The sequence below is a fragment of the Drosophila pseudoobscura genome, chromosome X (genome assembly GCF_009870125.1).
Source record: "Drosophila pseudoobscura strain MV-25-SWS-2005 chromosome X, UCI_Dpse_MV25, whole genome shotgun sequence".
In the NCBI taxonomy this organism is placed as follows: domain Eukaryota; kingdom Metazoa; phylum Arthropoda; class Insecta; order Diptera; family Drosophilidae; genus Drosophila; species Drosophila pseudoobscura.
The window spans coordinates 29,033,005-29,054,548 of NC_046683.1; the positions used below are offsets into that span (position 1 = coordinate 29,033,005).

Here is a 21,544-nt window from a genome sequence, read left to right on the forward strand (position 1 = left end):
ACTCTTCATTGGATCAGATCCCACCCTTCGTCGTTGTCAACATTCGTTGCGAACCGAGTAGCGGAGATTCAGGAGTGGTCAAGTGAAGCTACGTGGCGGCATGTGCCAACAAAACAGCACCCAGCAGACATAGTTTCGAGAGGTTGTGACGTAGAGGAAATCGTGCAGTCGATCTGGTTTGGTGGACCAGAGTTCTTAAAGTTTGAAGAAGAGAGCTGGCCCAGAAATCCACACTTCGAGCTTTCCGAAGAAGAGCTACAGATGGAAAGTCGGAAGAAATCGGTCGGACTGACCGTCGCGGCCAAGCCAAATTATTTAGTGGATGTAATCGAGGGATACTCGTCACACCTCAAACTGCTAAGAGTGTTCGTTTTCGTGTTCCGCTTCATCCGAAAATGCAAAGACAAAAGTCTCAACTGTGGAAAAATTCCGTCATCCGTAGAATACGACGAGGCGTTTCTAAAAATAGTCGAAATAACACAGAAAAATGAGTCTCAAGAAGATATTGAAAGGGTTCGTAAAGGCACCAAGTTAGGCCCCAGTCTTCAGCGCTTGAATTCCTTCATCCATGAAGAGGCTGGGACATGGTGCTCTTTTTCGTTGTTGCGAGTTGGGGGGCGACTAGTTAACGCTCCTATGTCATATAATGCCAAGTTTCCTTGGTTATTGACAAAACGCTCGTAGTTTGTGCAGATATACGTTCGCCATCTGCATCAAACGAATTTTCATACCAGCCCACGAGCACTCGTGAGTATCCTTAGACAGCGTATTTGGATAGTGAACGCTCAGGCGGGATGGGGAAATTACCCGCAGAACGGCTCCGTGCTCTCCGCTGATTTTCAGTATGTGGCGTTGATTTTTGTGGCCCAGTCTATACGTTTCTGAAAATTCGTGGCCGCCTTATAAGTCCTACATAGCGTTATTTGTCTGTTTTGCGTAAAAGGCGGTTCATTGAAATTGTCTCCGATTTGACGACTAATTTTTTCTTGTTAGAGTTCCAAAGGTTCGTCGGTCGTCGAGGATGACCGCAACACGTGAACAGCGACAACGCGACAAATTTCGTCGGAGCAAGTCGCCAGTTCAGCGAGCTGCGGAGGAAGATAGAAGCGGAAGCGGACGCGATACGCGAATTTGCGTCAAGAAGCGGGTGCGAGTTTGCCTTCATACCGCCTCGAGCACCGCACATGGGCGTACTTTGGGAGGCCGGTGAGAAGTCTGCCAAGGGCCTACTCCTACGGGCAGTCGGAAGCGCTCTCCTCCCCTCAGAGGAGCTGGAGACCGTGCTGGTCGGGATCGAGGCGGTACTCAACTCGCGCCCGCTAGGACCCCTAAGCCCAGACCCAAGCGACGGAGACGCGCTGACTCCCGGGCACCTGCTGACAGGCGGGCCGCTCATGGCGTTGACGGACGCCCTGGCCCAAAATGACTAAGACAATGTAAGTCAAACGGTACAGCAGCCGAATAATCAAGTTTCAGGATGTTCAAAGCCTAGTGGAGAAAACCAAACCATTTAACAGTTGTTCCAAATACCCACTTGAGAGCCTGTAGGTGTCCCGATAAATCAATGATTCTATGGGTAACCCCATGTGGATTCCAACAGATAGCGGGACTACGAATAGATAGGACTGGAAAAATAATCGATTTTATGTATTGGATAGAAGCCCTAACCAAGCCGACCTTAGAAGATAATCTCGACCTAGTTCCCAGAAACGCCATTTACCTGTTTGAAGCCAGTGCTAGCGAGTGGTTTTGGCGTTACCATAAAAGTGTACCCTCCGCAGCAGCTAAGTACAGCTTTAAAAACTCGATTTAGAGAGGGGCGTAGCGACCTAGAAATTCGTGCGGCAATAGTTCAACGAAAGCAGAAGCCGCACGAACCATTTGATACAATCTACGAAGCCATTGTAATCTTGTCCGACAAAATAGTCAGCCCCATGTCGGAAATGTCGCTGTTGGAAGTGCTAAAGTCGAATATCTTGGACGATAACCAACATGAAATTTTATACATTCCAATTCTGTCCGTAACGAAATTGCGCAACATATTGCGTACTCGCGAGCGCTTTTTGCAATCAGTGGCTAAGCCTGTGGTCAGCGCTGAGCCGAAGCGTATTCCTATACGACGACAGGTGCATGAAATTGTTGTGCAGACAGATAAGGATGGTGATGTTGAGGTCGATGAAGCAGAACAGCTAGATATTGCGGCAGTAACCCGCAGTAGGAACTGTGGTTGTCAGGGTCATCTGTATCAACATTGCGTAGGGGATCGCACCGTCTTTTGTTACGGCTGTGGAAAACGGGATACGTACAAACCGTCGGGCGCTAGGACTCACGAAATAGTTATTTTAATTTGTTAAATGTTTATTCTGTGTTTGCGGTCGGAGCTGCACTAGCTCCATCAGCGCGACCCTGCTCTTCAAGAGCTAGCACTGTTGTTCCGACGACTTGATAAAAATGGTATTTTGCCGACTTGAAAGCCGGCTTCCCTTGGCTTCCAGCCAAAATCTTTATGAGTGATCCAACCTGCGGCATAGGTGTGCGCTCCGGTAAGTCTATAGTTTGCGAAACTTTAGAAGGCCATGCGCGATTCAGTTGGACATTCGATTTTATGTAAGCGCAAGCTCCTTATGCGGCCATGCTGGCCTAAAAAGCAGCGGGCCTAGTTCTATATAAATTAAGTCTACCGCCGTTATCTCGATGATCAGCGACGCTATGTGGGTAATTAGCTGGCGATAGTGGCCTCTTCCTTTGATGAGGTAACGGTGGATCCGGCGATTGAAACTGGATCAATGATGATTATGTTGTGTGATGGATCCGGCGAGCGAAACGGGATCAATGATAATTATGTTGTGGGACTTTCCCAACTATAATTGATAACACACTGAATTTTATTTACGGCAGTGCCGGAGCTTTAATCGTTCGTCTTATTAGAATGCGATCTGAACTGAGACTGACTTTACAGAAATGTCTTTGCTTAAGCTTACCCTACGAAGTCAATGCATCGCGCCATACCCCAGAGTCGGCATGCCGACTCAACACTCTTCCGCAAACAGCACGGGTGACCGTTTTCACTTGCTGTGTGCAGAATTCTTGGCAGCGCGTCAGCATTGTTTGCTGAGGGCAACCAAATACTTATGATTACCTGCTGCGTACTTAGAAATAACAATGTATGACAGAGAGAGTTCATATTATATGCTTAGTTGTTAACTACCCCCCCCTCAGGATGATGACCGTCCTCGGTCATATTAAAGTTGTCCAAAGCCCTCTGCACCCTCAATGTGGCTCGCTTTCTCCTTAGCACCATGAAAAGGACGAATGAGCCAATTAGTCCGACGTTCAGGACCGCACCAACCGTGAACCAGAATTTGGGTGAGCCCGCCGCAGTCACTTTCTCCTTGAAATCTACAGGTGTTATTGCTTTCAGGTGGCTGGGTTGGGTATGGCAGTTGGCGATGTTTCCAGCATGAAGGGAGCTAACACAGGTTTCGCGCCGTGCTCGTTCGCAGAAGGTGTTATGCGTAGTCACGGTGCATCCAGTAACTGTAAAGGTGTCCTTTTCGCATTCCGCCAGCGTGTCCTCGTCGAGTCGCAGAATGGTTTGTTGGTGTGAAACGGGGTAGACGGAGACCTTTTGGCACCTAAACTCAACTTTAGGGTAGGCTATTAATATGTGGATAATGTTCTCGGACTGAAGGACCTTGATCTTAGAAGCTTCTATTAAGCTTACTATTGGGGTGTCTTGCTCAATAAGTGATTTCAGATCGGTGTGGTCGAGAATTGTGGGATTTACTATGTTTGCTTTTGCCAGTGTTATAGTTAGTATTAAATTTTGAATTTCCGTGTTCAGTATTCTATTTTTTACCAGCAGTGTTTCGAATAAATGAGGAGTGTCAACCAAATCGCCTTTGCGGGAGCTGATAATTTTATTGATCGTGTCCGTCAGTCTGTTTATTTGCTTTTGAGTTTCGGAGTTTATTAAGTTGGCTTACTAGCTAATTGTGGGGAAAACTTATTTCAGGTTGTCCTTATGGACCACCCTCCCCTTAATGAGAACAGACGTTCCCAGGTCTGCTTCGACCTTTTGTTCTGAGCATAATGGAGTTAACTTGTTCCCTAGCCTTTTGTTGTTCTTCTGGAACACCTTTTCTCCTACCTCGAAAACACGGTTTTGTCTGGCTGCGTTGCACCTTTTGATATTGTCTTGCTGTGCCTTAATCAGCCTGTCTTTGACGTTCTCGCGACGAACATGAGCTACTGCATGAACGACCTCAATTGGTTTCTCTCGGGTTACTGAGTGTAAACTTTTGTTGAACTCTATCGTAGCCTTTAAAATTAATTCTGTAGTGTCGCTGATTTTCTTGTCTAGTTTGAGGCATCTCGCAATTTCGGTCAGGGTGCTATGAAAGCGCTCCACCTGGCCGTTTGAGGTGCTGTGAAGCGGAGCTGCATTCACAACGCAAATGCCGTAGGCGTTTCGGAGCATCGAAGTGATGGTCTCGGAATTGAAGGCCGCCTCGTTATCGCAATAAATTGTCTTAGTTGCGGGGAAAAGGTTAATAATTTGCAGTAGAGGGCTTGTGACATCGATTATTGTTCTGGATAATATCGGTTGGACGACTGCAAATTTGGAGAACTTGTCTACGCAGGTTAAGAATTGTTTCTTGTCTGTTGAGAAAATGTCGATATGCAACATTTCGCCAGTATAACTTGGTATAGGCGTTTCCCCGAGTTCCTGTTTCTTCGGGTGCCTATCGTACTTGGCTTTAGTGCAAACCCTGCAGTTTGCAACCACTTCTATGGCCAAAGTGGCCATATTGGGAAAAAAAATAGTCACGAAGTACTTGTTTGATGTTTTCCTGAGCTGCTCTGTGCGCTCGATTGTGCTCGGCAGTGATGACTTCTAACTGCTCGTTTTTGTCCGTTATATCTTGCACAAGATTTTTACAGTGCCTGAATTGGGTGGCAGGGAAATGCAAAATCAGGTGGTGTTGGAAACTTGCCAACGTGGGAAGGTCGCAATGTATTGCATTAACGACTCCAGAATTCACAACTTCTTTGAGAGTTTTGAGAATTGAGCTCTTGTCAGTGTAACTGATCAAGTGGCGTGTTTTGCTGCGAAACAGCAACAGGTTTCGCTTTAGCGGGAAACGCGATTCCTCTAGAACAATCTGGTTCCTAAAACAATTCAAAGGTTTGTCTGTTGTCTCGACTGTGTAGGTCAGGGAAATTTCGCTGTGAACGGTTGCAGCGTCCGAACGGGGCCCATCTTGCAAAGCATTAACGTTTTGCCTTGAAAGGGCATCCGCCACCAGATTCTCTTTGCCCGGTTTATAAAACATTTTGGCATTGTGCTGGTCGATGTACGATTTCCATCTTTTAATCTTAGAATTCGTGTTCTTGTCCGACACAGCGAACGTGAGCGGCTGGTGGTCCGTGAAAATGTTAATTTCCCTGGAACCGTACAGAAAGTTCTGCAATCTGCCTAAAGCCCACACAACGGCCAGCAACTCTCTTTCGTTGGTGGCATAGTTTTGTTCGGCCTGTTTTAAGGCGCGAGAAATCATTGTTATTGGCCTATTGCCTTGGGAAAGAACCGCGCCAATTCCACTGGCCGAAGCATCAGTGGTTAAATCGAACGGTTTCTGGAAGTCTGGGTACATTAGCATGACATCTTCTGATGCCAAAATGTTTCGCAGACGGTGAAATGCATCGCGTTGAGTTTCATTAAATTCAACAGGGATTTTCTTTGATACGTGCCTACTCACTGAACCATTTTCCCCTTTAAGTATGTCTGATATTGGGCGCGCTATAGCGGCAAAGTCCTTAATAAAGACCCTATAGTAGTTAGCTAACCCCAAGAATGACCTAACGCTGTAGACACTTTTGGGTTCAGGGAAGTCCTGAATGGCTTTAACCTTTTTGGGTTCGGATGTTGCTCCGTCTTTGGTAACAATGAAACCCAGGAATTCAATACTTTCCTTGAAGAATTGAGTCTTTTCAGGGCCTACACGCATGTTGGCGTCGATTAGACATTTTAACACAGTGTTGATGTGTTGAATATGCTCCGTTTCGTTTTTAGAAAAAATTATGACGTCGTCTACATAGACAAAGCAAATCTTTCCTATATGTTCCCTCAGGATATCGTCTATTGCCCTTTGGAATATGCTGCTTGCATTGCGCAGGCCAAACGGAAGCCGACAGAACTCGTACTTGCCGCTGCTTACTGAAAACGAAGTCTTTTCGCGGTCATGCTCCGCAAGGTAGATTTGGTGGTACCCAGACTTTAAGTCGAGGGTAGTGAAGTATTTGGCCTTCCCTAGATTCGCTAAAATCATGGGGATGCTTGGCATGGGATAGCGGTCCGGTATGGTTTTTTCGTTCAGTTTCCTGAAATCGATTACCAACCTTTTTTTTGGGTTACCGTTTGAGTCAGTGCCTTTTTTATCAACCACCCATGTTGCGCTGTTGTAAGGCGATCTGAAGGGCCTGATTATGCCATCGTCCAGTAATTGTTTGACTTCTTTGTTTATGAAGTCAGAAACACCCATGAGACTCGGGTATCTTGAATACACAGGCTCGTCGTCCACTGTTCGGATTGTAGCGATGACAGCAGTATTAAAAGGGAGAGCTTCATCTGCATTTGAGAAGGCTCTTTTGTTTCTGAGTATCATGTCCCTGAACTCTTTCTTTACGGACGGAGGGACAACGATGTCGTTGACATCGGTGAAGTTCACATCGGCACATTGATAGTACTGGAGTTTTTCAGATGTACCCTGGTATTCCAGAGTGTTTTTTGCCAAGTTCAATTTGACTCCGGCTTGTGTTAGCAAGTCGAAGCCTATGATGGCGTCGAAAGAACTTAGGGTATCGAGGAGAAAAAACGGGGAGGTATGCTGGAAAATATTCATCAAGCACTTGCGCTTGATTTCGGTAGACCCGTGGATCGAGTTTACCGAGAATGACTTGGCGACCGGCGTTATGGCCTTTAGCTCTGTTAAGGGCTTCACATAATTCTTTGCCGCGCCAGTGTCAATTAACATCTTCAGAGTTCTCCCAGCCAACCGTCGTTGAATGTACGGAAGCCGGGAGTGTTCCCTAAAAAATTAATTGAGTCGTCACCAGGTGCGTACTCGTTCTCACTCTCTAATTCTTCAACTGCCTCTTTGGCCGCCTTCTCGAATTCTGTTACGGCCTCTTTGGAGTCTGATTGTACGACATTGTTAATGCGTTGCCGTCTTTGACCTGTTGAACGGTCTGACGAATTCTTGCGTTTTGCTGCGTTGGACTCGTAAGTCTGACGCCTGCTGTAGTCGGTTTTTTGTCTAAATCTGGAGGAAGAGTCAACTTCCATGGGCTGTGGAGCTTCGGATTGATTGTCTTTAGGGGCCTGAGGCTGGGGACCGCCCTTTTGGCGTTTTAAAAAATGGGGATTTCTCTCCTGATTTTGCTCATCTTTGTTAAACTTGGTTTGTCTGCCTTGGGCACGGTTTTTGTTAGTTTCGGCAATTTGCGCTCGGTCTTGCAAGGCTTTAGCGTAAGAGTTCGCAAACATGCTTCTTTCAATGCTAGCCTCAGCTTCCCTGGCCAGAGCCAGTGCGGATGGTAGATCTTTTGGTTGTGCAGGGAACACAACCGCTCTCAACGGCTTCCTAAGACCGGAGATAAAGGCGTGCAAGGCGTCGTCTCTGACCTCCCGATTGAGCAAATCGGCGCCTTCTTGGTCATGAGACATTACAATTTTGTTAGTTACGAGAGTGAGCTTCTTTTCGACGTCATCGTAGTATTGCATCAGGGACATTTCGCCCTGCGTAACTAACTCCAAACACTGTCTCAACAAGCGCAAGGATGTTTTATCCGAGTATGTGCAATCTAGCCTAGCTAGTATTGCATCGAAATTTAGGACAGTGTTGTGAGACACTAGTAAGGCTCCAGCTGGGCCTTTGATTTTGTTCCTAATGATTGCTACCGCTTGGTAATGCGCCGTGCTCTTTGGAAAGCCCTTGAATAACTCGTATGCGTAGATGGCTGCTTGCCTCCACGCTACATACTCATCCTGTACACCGGAGAAATCCGGCACAGATTTAATAATGTCTAAGGGAATGTCGCATTTGGCGTCAGGATCGACGGATATTTTCTCGTATGTGACAATTTGCGGCGCTTCGACCTGCAAACTCTGCACCCGTGAAGCTAAAGCGGTTATTTGTGCTTGAAACTGCCTTTCTTGTTCCGCTAAGGCTTGCCTGATGAGAGTCTGAACTTGAGCCAGCTCCATTTTTTCAGTTACAACGATATCTGCAGGGGTAGGATTTATTGAGCAATTGATTCCCCCCTCCTCACTATCGGAACTATTAAATTCAGGTTTTTTCTCCCTATAATTCCAACTCATTGGTTTATGGTTGGCACTTTTCGAAACTTAGGCCGATCGAGAAAGATCGGCAGGTAAAACTGTTGGCAATAGTAGAAACTGGTGTATCTTGGGGTATGCAATATTTATTATAAAAATTGTTAAGGGTATGCAGCAGAAAATATAATGCCGCCGAAAGTATGCAAAGTTTTATTGACCAGGAACGCTGGTAAAAGTATGCAACAATTTTAATAAAAGTATGCAATGATTTAAAGGAATGAAATGCTGGTAGAAGAAGGCAGCAATATTTACTTTACTTTACAGTTTATCTTTATTTTTTTTCGTGAACAATTTCTTCAAACTGAAATCACTTATGAACTTACATGGTATGGGTTCTTATGTATTGGTTGGGCGCCAATTAAGTCTACCGCCGTTATCTCGATGATCAGCGACGCTATGTGGGTAATTAGCTGGCGATAGTGGCCTCTTCCTTTGATGAGGTAACGGTGGATCCGGCGATTGAAACTGGATCAATGATGATTATGTTGTGTGATGGATCCGGCGAGCGAAACGGGATCAATGATAATTATGTTGTGGGACTTTCCCAACTATAATTGATAACACACTGAATTTTATTTACGGCAGTGCCGGAGCTTTAATCGTTCGTCTTATTAGAATGCGATCTGAACTGAGACTGACTTTACAGAAATGTCTTTGCTTAAGCTTACCCTACGAAGTCAATGCATCGCGCCATACCCCAGAGTCGGCATGCCGACTCAACACTCTTCCGCAAACAGCACGGGTGACCGTTTTCACTTGCTGTGTGCAGAATTCTTGGCAGCGCGTCAGCATTGTTTGCTGAGGGCAACCAAATACTTATGATTACCTGCTGCGTACTTAGAAATAACAATGTATGACAGAGAGAGTTCATATTATATGCTTAGTTGTTAACTTATATAACGGTCTCCAGCTTGTAAACCTTGATTTCATAAGTAGGCAGCGATACATCTTGCATATATATTCGCAAAGAGCAATCGTTTAGAAGCTAAAACGTGGCAGTTTGTTGAATAATTTTGGCTGAATGGCTGGGCCAGCCATAACTAAGTCATTAAGAGAGCGCCCAGATGAGGTATTAGCGGAACCATCGCAAAAAAACGTTGCCAAGAGACTCAAAACCAGCATTAGTCAAAAGCCAAAACGAAATTTGTCCATTTTCGAGAGGAGAGTAGTTTTCCTTGAACAAACGCTCGCGGAGTAGATCCTCACTCGATGCAGTTTCCTCCGAAGAGCAATAATTTTCCAGCTCCCAAGACCGCTTCACAACCTCAAACAGGGAATTCTCCTCATCCTTTGGCATGTGCGGTCTAGCACCCGTAGGTAGAGCGCAGCGATTGTTGGTGGTGCGAGCCAGATCTCCAGAGACGAATTAACCAAATTTGTTGTTCTGGAGCGACGGCAACGTATCAGCCAACTGGATCTGTCCAACACAGATCAAGTCGAAGAATAGACCAGCGCCTATCAGCATATCGATTCGCTTAGATCTATAAAACAAATGTTCAGCCAACCTTATATTCTTCGGTACACCCTAACTAGCAGTATTATTATTGAAATGCGGTTGATAGTCTGTGATGATGATGACCGCCGTAAATGAAGAGCTATTCTGCTCAGCTGCTATTCTGAGACTGCATGAGGACTTCCACAGCCTTTTTCGAGCTCAGCCACGACTCTCCAATGCCAGATATCGAAACGGGCCAGTGTCGATGATTTAGTTGCAGATGACCAGCCAAATGAGACGTTACGAAATTGAGCTGCGGTGCGGAATCAAGTATCGCCAGACATGAGACGAGTGTGCCGTTGCCGTAATCGTTCGAGATACTATGGATAGGTGGAGGGTGAGGTGGCAAGGCTGAGCATGAAATCAATGCAGATGTTTGATGTTTTGGCGGGCCGTGTCTGCTGAAACTATTGAGGATGAAAAAAATTGAGGCAGAGATGCATTTTCTTTGCTTTCTTAAAGCGCAAAGTAGGGGCCAAATTTAAAAACATGTTAGATATTTTTTCTAGTTTTAATGTTGCTACCAACTTTCTTAATCAGTATCTTCCATGATTTTAAAAATTCTAAAAAAAAAGAAAACTTAAAGAATTACATATTAAAATTGATCGATTTTGCTTCATTCTTCAATAAAACTGAATTTTAAGTTTATGCAATCCACAGGCACATGTTAGCGTTGAAAGTTTCTTTGCAAGTACAGATGCAAACAAAACGAGGGGGAACGTTGTGAGTTGCTGCGGAGACCGCAACTCTACATTTATACCCGATACTTAGTCAGGCTCTCCTCCGGCATACGCCGCAAATATTAAAAGACACGACAAAGAGTGCGTGCGAGAGAGACAGAAAATCAGTCTGAGCGTGATGTCGGGGGCTGCGTAGCCAGTGCAAATTGATTTCTTCCTTTTGGCTATACAAATTATCTGATCTGATCCAGATTCAGCAATCTGATAGATATGGTCATAATTTATGATTTGCGTTTTTAGTTTTCTCGTATCCTCAATATTGTGGATGCAACAGATTTTCGTTCTTTGTGGTGGCGGAAGGGGGTGGGTCGAAATTTTGTGATATAAGTCTCATAGTGAGATCTAACAGGAGTGCGGATACCAAATTTGGTTATCTAGCGTTAATAGTCTCTGAGATTTGTGGATACCCCCCAGATTTTCATCTTTTGTGACCAAATTTGTGTACCAAATTTGGTTGCTCTAGCTTTTATAGTCTCTGAGATCTAGGCGCTAATGTTTTACTCTAAGTAAAGCCGGCTATTCTCCGTGTGTGTTAGAGAGAGACAGGGGAGAAAAAAAGAAATTGTTTTCTTGATACTGGCTATAATAATAATACGATCCAATTCAGATTCTGTCTTAAAGATATGGTCATTTCCTGCGTTTTTGGTTTTCTTGCATCTTTAAAATTGTGGATGCCACAGATTTTCGTCCTTTGTGGGGGCGGAAGTGGGCGGGGCGAAGTTTGGAAATATTTTTGTAGCAGTGACATATCACAGAAGTCTGGATCCAAAACATCGTTGCTCTAGCTCTTATAGTCTTCGAGCACCAGGCGCTAATATGGACGGGCAGGCAGACATGGCTCAATCGACTCGGCTATTGATGCTGATCAAGAATATATATACTTTATGGGGTCGGAAACGATTCCTTCTGGACGTTACACACATCCACTTTTACCACAAATCTAATATACCCCAATGCTCATTTTGAATATCGAGTATAAAAATATTGAAAAATTGATTATGCGAAGATAAAATTGAGTCTCAAATGCTGGGATGGCGGACGGGCGGGAGACCAGCGACCTGACGCAACAGCCAAATGATAACAACTCATTTGCTGGATGAGGAGATTCTAGCCGATCCTGTGCGGTCAATTGCAAACAAATAGAACAAAGAAATAAGCTACAGAGTTTACGATGCATTGTAGGCATGTTTCTGGTCATTGTTGTTTGATTTTCGTGTTAGCTCTTTTTGTTTTCCTCCTTCTCGTGGTTAAAGTTCACAATCAGGGGCAGTGACTGTACTTGAGCGACCTACATCAGAGTCTCCTTGGTGAGCTCGCATTCGAACACAGATTAAACAGGATCACGCCATTGTCCTTGCACTGCTGCTCACACCGAAGACAAATGAGTCCAGGACGTAGGCGGTCTTGGTGAAGATCTTGGCCTCCTGGAAGAAACCAATGATGGCAATTTCGTTGTTCTTGAGGAACTGCTCAGCATCGGCCACGTTGGTTAGATCCTTGGCAGGTGGTCCAGTCTTCTTGGTTACCCAGGAGATGATGTCGGCGGCCTGACGACCCCGTTGTACTCTCCTGTGAGGTAACCACGCACCTGTTACTGCTCAGCTAGCTCATCTTTGACGGTGGCGTCGACCTTGGCCAGATTGATTGGCGAGCCCTTCTCGGCTAGCTGCTGAGCAGCCTTGGCATACTCGTGAGTGAGGGCCTTGCATTGTCCGCACCAAGGAGCATATAATTCAACTAGCATAAACTCATTGTCGGCAACCAATTGCTTAAAGTTTTCCATTGTCGCAATGAGAGCCTCCTCCTCAACTTTGACTTTGGCAGCGGCCAAGTAGAAAGCCGCGGCGAGTAGTGCACAGATTAGGAATTTCATATACTAAGTAATATGTTGGGGTATATCACACACTTCTTCTGTTGCAACTGGTGCTGTTCTGTTCTCTGTTTGTCAGTTTGACGGGACGCGAACGAGATTGGAGAATGTGACTAGATTGGAGAATGGAATCACAAAACCTACGTGCTGTGTTATTAATATAGTTAGATGAAGCAATGAGGACATTTTGGCTTGGATTATGAATGCTTTTTGGTGCTTCGTGTTTCGGTTACCAACTCATTTCCTCGATGCTCCATCATCCTGCATCGTATTTCCAGAAATTACGCCAAGGAATTCCACCTGGACAGCTTATTGCTCGGCAACTCTTTTTTCTGCGTTACGATTCGAGTCAGAACTCCATCTAAAATCCCCTTTTGATGATGACAACGGCCGAATCGCATGCAGATGAGCATTGACCTTGTCGCTGAGCTGTGGAAGACTCCTTGTAGATCCCATCTCAACACCATGTAGCCCAAATATCGCCCTTACGTGTGCCTGAAAATGAAGGTAATTGTTGTGGAAACGATTACTAAGCAATTCTAAAGATTTTCCATAAGTCGAATTCCATAATTTTTCTAAGCTAGCATACTGGAATTTCTCCAAATTACTTAGCTCCTGCTCATTGTACTACCATAGTACCATAGTGCACTACTGAAGCGAGCCAACACCAGATGCGGCAGCCTTGACCTCCGAGCTGAAATGTTGAAAGTAGCTTCTTCGGTGAAATGATGTGGCATGGTAGTTGAGTTTGCCTTGCTCAACTGCTTCTTCTGTGGGGCTAACTCGCTATATAATTTCGCCTCGTTATCCAAATATTCCGTCGTGAAATCGGCACGAGCGCCACTGGCGAGCCCCATCAGATCGAGGCACTACTAGAGTTGTTCAGGGTACGATATAACACCCGGTATACACGGGCCAGGCAGAAAAACCAAGCGATGAAAAACAAACTGTTCCGATTTGTGTTCTGCTTTTGCCTCAGCTTCTAAAAGAAGAACCGCTTCTTGACGATATATATATATAGTTAAATATCCGCAACTGAAACTTACGTTTGTAAAAAGATTTTATTTTCAAATGGCTGTACTTCTTAATGTTACAAGATAAGGTTGAGTTCCGCGACTGAACTGTAGGTCTGTTTGTTGTAAACTGATCTCTCTGCTGCTGGGTAGATTCCATCAGCACTTCTTTCGGAGATCTAGACTCTTGCTTTGGGCGTCGCATTCCTCGTCTGCATCTTCGTGGCGATGTCATACGTGCCTGGACTAATATTTGGGGATGCGTCGGCTTTTATATAAGGCGACCGCTGCTGGCGATCCGTGTTGCATTACATGAGGAAGTTAGAAGTGTGAGAGAATTCAAGGTTTAATGCTTAGCTCGGATTGATCCTCCATGTATGGCGTGATTGTGGGGAATCGATCTCATCATTGGTGGTGTTTCTGGAGTGGATGAATCAACTGTTTGTAATTGGTGACTCTAGCTTGAAGTGTCAGAATCATTCGATACTAGGCGGTGTCCTGTTACTCGTGGTTAGGGTGGGTGAATAGGACGTAAACATAATTTGTATGTGAAGTAGGGAATTATGCAGATTCATATATGTAGGGCTATATCCTTTCTAGAGCACGAACTGCAGCCAAATGTCGGTAATGGAAAATGTCGAATATCACTGTTTTATGTGTGGTTTACTTGTATTTTATATGTTTGGCACCGATATGAGCGCAAACAGCTTCATCGCGATTAGGCGGTACAAAGTATGCGTGCGGGCGGTTTCGTCTAGAAGTTTCTACTAACTCAACTCCGCGAAAAGAAGTCGAGCAAAAGGGAATTGGAAGATCACGCGATACGACTCGACGCGACGGACTCAATACAAACAACGGAACGCATCGCTGTGTGCGTGTGCAGCTGCGGGTCTGGCCATGCGTGTGAGAACATTACAGCTATGTTCTGGACACGAGCAAAAACAACAACACAGCTATGCGCGTAAAAATAGTTACTAAGGCGGTGTACTACAATCATGAGTGTGTAAATAGGTCAATCGCAATATACATGAACATTGAATTAAAAACTACGAGACTCATTTCTCAACATACCGGCCCCCCTGAACGACTGTTCAGAACAAGGGAAGCACAGCAAGTTTGGTCTCTTGTACACTCCTCGGGCTGTTTTGACGGTGACCACTCGAACCCTCTCGTCTTGGCCAGGATGAACTTCGGTGATTCGCCCAAGCAGCCACTTGCTAGGCGGTTGATTTGGCTCCTTCAGTACCACAAGAGTGTCCACGGTTATGTCGTTGGACTCCTGCTGCCATTTCGTGCGAGGTTGCAAGGAAGTAAGGTATTGCAGATTCCAACGTTTCCAGAATCCTTAAACCTTGGCTTGCAGTTGTCTCCAACGCTGCAGTCTGTTAATGTTGACGTCTAACAAGGACGGCTCCGGCACCGACATGTGAGGTTGACCTGTAAGAAAATGAGCGGGGGTAAGGGGATCCAAGCTGTGATCGCTGGGCGCGCACAGTGGGCGAGAGTTGAGTAACCCTGAGTAATCTGAGTTAAAATTGTTGAATATTCCCCGAAAGTCAACGCACTGCTACCAATTACTCGGCGAAGGTGGAGTTTGATAGATCGTACTCCTCCCAAAGACTTCCAAAATGCGGGGCAGACGGCTGAATGAAGTGCCAGTTGATTTCCTGACTCGTCAGAAAATTAGCAATTTCCTCGTCTTGACTTTGAGATACAGCTATCCGTTGCATCTCCGTTAGTTCCTTTCTGGCTCCATGGAATGTTGTGCCATTGTCCGAGTACAAGTCGGATATAGGGTCACGTCAAGACCAAAACCGTTTGAAAGCGGCGATAAATGCAGGAGTCGTCAAATCACTGACGAGCTCGAGATGAATTGCTTTGGTGGACAGACAAACAAAGATGGCAAACCAAGCTTTGCCAAACTTCGGTGTCCGACCTGCTGATGTCTTGATGGTAACTGGGCCAGCGTAATCCAATCCAGAATGTAGAAAGCAGCGGGTGGGCTGAACGCGAAAGGCGGGAAGATCAGCCATGAGTTGTGTGCTCTTTCCTTTGCGCTGGAGGAAGCATATCTTGCAGTTGAATACAATTTTGCGGACTATGTTACGGGCTCCCAGGATCCAATACTTCTGTCTCAACGTGCGAAAAAAATATATATTCGACTCCAGCGTGTAACGATGTGACGTGCTGGTGTCTAGCTATTAAAACAGCGACTGGTGATTCCTTTGGAAGAAGGATGGGATGTTTTGCATCATAGGTTGTCCTCGAATTTCCAATGCGTCCTCCTACGCGCAGAATTCCTTGATCGTCAACAAATGGAGTGTTGTGAACCAACTTGGATTTTTGAGAAAGGGCTTGTCCAGTGCTCAGATGTCTGTACTCCACTTGGAAGAACTCCATCTGGACATGTTTGATTACCCTAGAGCGGGCACATTGAAGCTCCCATGATGGTAAAAATGATGACGGGCGGTCCTTGCAACGAAGTCGATGTACGAAACGAAAGCAATAGCTAAGTGTCCGCAAGAGACACCAGGAGGAAGCTTTGTTGATCATACAGTTAAGATCATTTCCTTCATTGGATATGTGTAGATTAACTTGGGGCATGACCTTTACTTCCATCCGCTCAGCGTCCTCAGTCGACAGTACGAACTTGGCCTTAGCAGGTGGCCAAGTGCGATGTGATTGGGAAAGCCACGGTGGTCCATTCCACCACAGTTTATGTTCTACCAGATCCTTTGGTAGAAGTCCGCGTGATGCACAGTCCGCGGGATTGTCCTCAGTGCGAATGTGTTGCCAGCAGCTACGTGGGCAAGCTTCTAGAATCTCAGCAGTGCGATTACAAACATAAGTGTTCCAAGTCCGTGGGGGTGATGAAAGCCAATGTAGTACAATTTCGGAGTCTGACCAACACGAAGTACTGGAAATAGGAACAGTTAGAGCTTGCTTAACTAGAGACATGAATTTCGACAGAAGATGGGCGGCATTCAATTCGAGCCGTGGGATGGAGATAGGTTTGATGGGTGCCACCCGGGTTTTTGCGGCGATCAGAGTTACAGTGTAGTAATTATTGAATCTCACGCGACTGTAGATGACAGCGGCGTATGCATGAGATGAAGCATCGGCGAATCCATGCAGCTCCGTTGCTTGAAGTGGCGAGGATAGGTAGCGAGGTATGCGACAGATTTCCAGTAAATGAACTTCAGCTACAAACTGTTGCCACCGTGCGCATAGCTGCGCGGGTAGTGGTTTGTTCCATTCGACCGAGCTCAGCCAACTATCTTGAAAGAGAGCCTTTAGATATACAGTTGTGGGGGCAAGCAACCCCAGTGGATCGTAGATCTTGGCAAGCTTTGACAGCAAAATCCGTTTTGTCAGAACCCCTGTGGCGTCGGGAATGGTCAACTTGAAGGAAAGCTCGTCCACAGCCGGGTCCCAGCGTATTCCAAGAACCTTGACATATTGAGTTGGGCTATCTCCCTCTAGGGCTTCAAGTGGATACTCACAAATGTCCTTTGGCAGCGATTTGAGTAGTGACCAACAGTTTGAACTCCATTTTCGAAGTTTAAATTGAGCTTGGCTCAATAGAAAAATTAATTCATCTTTGAGTGCAATGAGATCGTCGATATTATCGCAACCAGTAGGAATATCATCCGCGTACGCGTCTCGTACAAGCACAGCAGCAGCCTTCGGATACAAATCGGCATGATCTTGCGCAATCTGCTTGAGAACTCGAACAGCCAAGAACGGTGAAGACGCTAAACCATACGTCACGGTCAGCAATCGATAATGATCGAGTGTAGCAGTCTCCTCCTTTCGCCAGACAATCCGTTGGTAATGCGTGTGATCTTCTGAAACCAGGATGCCTCTAAAAATTTTCTCAATGTCCGTACAAAACACATAGCGATGCTGACGGAAACGTAGACATACTCCAAGTAAATCCCTTTGAATAGGTGGTCCGATGTGTAGTCGTGAATTAAGTGAAGATCCATTGAAGTCCTCCCCAGAGCCATCAAATCCAACTCGGCATTTCGTGGTGGTGCTATCTAGTTTAAATACTGCGTGGTGTGCTAAGTAATTGTGATTGGCGGGATCGTTTTCTACGGTAGTAGAAGGAATCACCTCCATGTGTCCTCCTTGTATATAATACTCCATAAAGTCGACATACTGTTGCTTGAGCGCAGGAAATTTTCGAAATTTCCGCTCGAGAGAAGAAAAGCGGCGTAGTGCTTGTGGCAGTGTGTACCCCATCGGAAGGGCAGATTCCTTGAATGGGTATTGGACGATGTACACGCCATCGTTTCTGCGGGCGTGCGTGTGAACGAAGTGTTGCTCAGCGGGATCATTAGCATTAATGGTAGCGTCACTTGGTTAAACTCGTTCCATGTCTATGAACGATCGAACCAAAGTGTCCAGATCCTCATGCGCGTGTTGTGTTAGTGCATGGTTGTGGGCATCACTACTGAGATGGTAGCTGCCTGTAATGACCCAACCAAAATTAGTATGAAGTGCAATAGGATATTCAGAACAAAACTCTTTGCGTTGTCCAGTGTAAAGGTTCCAAAGCTGATCAGCTCCTAAAATCACGTCGATTTCGCCTGGTTTACCAAATGTAGGGTCCGCTAAGGGTAGATCACGAATTCTTTTCCACATCGGTGTGCTAGACTCGATCCTCTGGGCTGGAATCGAGGAGGTTAAAATGTTCAGACCTGTTACCACCACTGAGGCCGAGCTTGTGCGGGAAAGCAGCGTAAATGTGGCGCGACCTCTAGTAACCCCAGCAGGATTTGCGCCTAGACCAACCACTGGTATACGAGCATGGGTGCGCGGCAATCCAATTCGTTGAATAAATGATTCGGCGACCATCGTTATAGTTGAACCAGTATCCAAGAGTATCCTGCAGGTGGTCTCGTTGCCCCAGGAGTCGACTATAGTGGCCAAAATCGTTGGACGGGTGAGTCAGCGGATGTATTGACATCAGCGGAAGCCGTGACAGAGCGTATGTCCTCTGGATGAACAAGAGTGTGGTGCCTCAGCTTACACAGACGGCACTTGCTTGTGGAATTACACTCCTTGACTTGATGAGATCGGCTTAGACAATTGAAGCACAAATTACTATCCCTTGCGAACTTGCGGCGGTCCACAACATCCAGAGCCTTGAATTCAGCGCACGCATAAAGACTGTGTTGCTCGTGACAATATACACAATCACGAGCAGACGTATTTGGCACGTCAACATGATGAGAAATTGCACGACGTTTATTCAGCACCGTGTGTGTATCCTGGATTAGCTTTGGATCTTGACAAGACTCAAGTACATCGCAACGGGCGAAGACAAAGCCGAACAGGTCATTTATGGTCACATTTTCCTTGCACGATTCACTGGATGTGGCCCAAGCTTCCTTGCATTCCAGGTCTAGCTTTGAGAGCAAGATATGGATCAGCCACACATCGCGGCTGTCGCAGCTCAGCGCATGTAGACCACGTATACTTTCGTCGGCGGTGTCGACTATTTTATGCAACTGCCTCTCCCATGCGTCCTGGTAATTGGCATCTGATACGGGAATATTTTTTATCAGAGACAACGCTTCAGCATCCAGATAGGATTTCAAATAATGAAACTTTTGGCACTAGGACAGACTACTCTTCTTGTCGACTGAGCCTAAGAACAAGTCACTAAACTGACACCAATCCTCATATCTGCCCGAAAACGTCGGAATGCGTATTTTCTCGAACTGCAGCTCTGTGGTTCCCGATGAGTCCCGAATCCTCTCCAGAAGTTGAGTTTGTCCCTCAAACAAGCGTTCCACAGTGTTCGATAGCAGTAGATTTGAGTTGTCGTGCTCATTATCGTGACTGCTCCGGTCACATATGGCTTCAGTAAAAATACAATACAATGCGCACTAAAGAACCTTTCCTCATATTCGGGGATGTCCAAATCCGGATCCACGTATTCATCTTCATCATTATATTGGACCTGCTCTTCAGACAGCTCCATAAAGCGGTTGAAAGTTTGAACAAGTCGGTCGAACTTGTGCTCTAATGTTTGTACAGAAGAACATGACAGTACAAACTCTTGAGCCTCCGTAGCCACGCGAGTTAATTGGGATTTGCAGGCACCACGTTGCTGAATTAGACGATGCACTAGGGCTTTCATGGCAAACAGTGGTTAACGGTATCACTCAATATGTATATAAATAAACTCAAACGCGGAGATCCGGCTCGAAGGACCAAAATTTGCTATGGTTATGAAATAGTGGACTGTATAATCGTTTATATCTTGAGCTTATTTATTTTTATTGATTATTTAAAATTGGTGGTTATAGTACAATTATATTACAAGAACAGCGGGGGGCGTCGTTTCTGCGGCGGTACAAAGTATGCGTGCGGTCGGTTTCGTCTAGAAGTTTCTACTAACTCAACTCCGCGAAAAGAAGTCGAGCAAAAGGGAATTGGAAGATCACGCGATACGACTCGACGCGACGGACTCAATGCAAACAACGGAACGCATCGCTGTGTGCGTGTGCAGCTGCGGGTCTGGCCATGCGTGTGAGAACATTACAGCTATGTTCTGGACACGAGCAAAAACAACAACATAGCTATGCGCGTAAAAATAGTTACTTAGGCGGTGTACTACAATCATGAGCGTGTAAATAGGTCAATCGCAATATACATGAACATTGAATTAAAAACTACGAGGCTCATTTCTCAACAAGCACCTTGATTTTACATAAAGACTCACGAAAATGTTATGTATTTAATTGTGTTAAATGTTTGTGCACAAGCTCCATTAGCACTAACTCCATCAGCACTAGCTCCATCGGCCCAGCTACAGCAGCAGCCGAAAGCTCAGGTCGAATGCAAGAGCGCCAAAGCTAACCAGAGCACAAGCTTTAGCGGGGCTAGCGCTAATGAAGAGAGATTACAAAATATGCAAAAACAAGCAATGATGCTCGATGGCAGTAACTTTAGGACAAATCTGCACCGTTCGCTCCGAACAGTTAGAATGTACAGTTTAACAGTACTTACCGTCTGATGATGGTAAACAGGCATCGTCGAAAACTTCTTCGCATATGACGGATGTACTCGGAGATATATACCCAGAGCGTTTCGTTTTAGAGGCAGCTATGGTCATTGCCGATTCAGTTTTTCTATTCGTATGCAAAGTTGTGACTGTTGTTTTGACCATCAATGGCGTTGCCGAGGATATGCTCGTGTTGTTACTGGTCGTTGTCATGACAGTTGCTTTTATATATAGTTCTTAATTCAACACAGTATACGACACGTTAGTCACTTCGAGCAGACCTTGATTAAGTTGTATTACCCCGTATTTAATTTGTGTCTTTACACTTTAATGTTTCTATGTTTTCCACGGAACATATATGAAATTTCGTCATTTCGTATGACTCGCAGTCACATTGTTACGATAATCGTTGTGATAGAGACAGTGTCTGTGGTTTCTCTCACGCTCTTTTCGTTGTGTATTATTTTATTCGCTGCAGTGTGGAATATGTTATCCAAACAAATTGAAAGAAAAAGAATAGATCAAAAAGTTAAAGAGATTTTCGTTAAGTTGTCTGTCGGTGGCATTACTGGTTTTTGCTAATTTCAGAAAATAGACAAAAATGCAAGTGTTGTTTCTGTTGATTGTGGAAAAATGTTTGCGTATATCTATATGAGATAGGTGTAATTCAAAGCTTTCTGGAAATTATTGTTTAAAATTTGCTCGTGCTGTTATTGCTCGAATACGCCAGGTTGCCAAAACACAAGCTAAACCGGGTCAAACCACGATCGCCGAACCGGCGAAAAGCAAGCCCTACGCGGAAATGCATTTTGTGACAGCGCGGCACAGCGACAGAGAAACGCGAACAGTGTCACCACCCACCAATAAATTCGAAACGTCCGCAGTGAAGCTCGATCCAGTGCCGCAAAACGCAAGCCAAACGAAATAGCAAACGCGAGTAATAAGCAGAGCAGTGGAATCCCATACAGAGGAACAGTCTGGTGAGTACTACCCTGGAGAATTAG

General features: G+C 45.4%; 1 protein-coding gene across 2 annotated transcripts in view; it reads right to left on the reverse strand.

Moving 5' to 3' along the window:
* The window catches only part of Cep164 (centrosomal protein 164), a 142,729-nt gene that overhangs the window by 97,051 nt on the left and 24,134 nt on the right, over positions 1-21,544 (reverse strand). The window contains exons 2-4 of one of the 2 annotated variants that reach the window (XM_033381875.1): positions 20,546-21,012; positions 12,996-13,001; positions 11,347-12,935 (exon numbers count right to left, since the gene is read on the reverse strand). In XM_033381875.1, the coding sequence (XP_033237766.1) occupies positions 12,868-12,935; positions 12,996-13,001; positions 20,546-20,753 (282 nt within the window). In that variant the 5' untranslated portion in view covers positions 20,754-21,012 and the 3' untranslated portion in view covers positions 11,347-12,867. Of the gene's footprint in view, positions 1-11,346; positions 12,936-12,995; positions 13,002-20,545; positions 21,013-21,544 lie in introns of those variants that run through there. The other variant, XM_033381874.1, reaches the window with a different exon arrangement.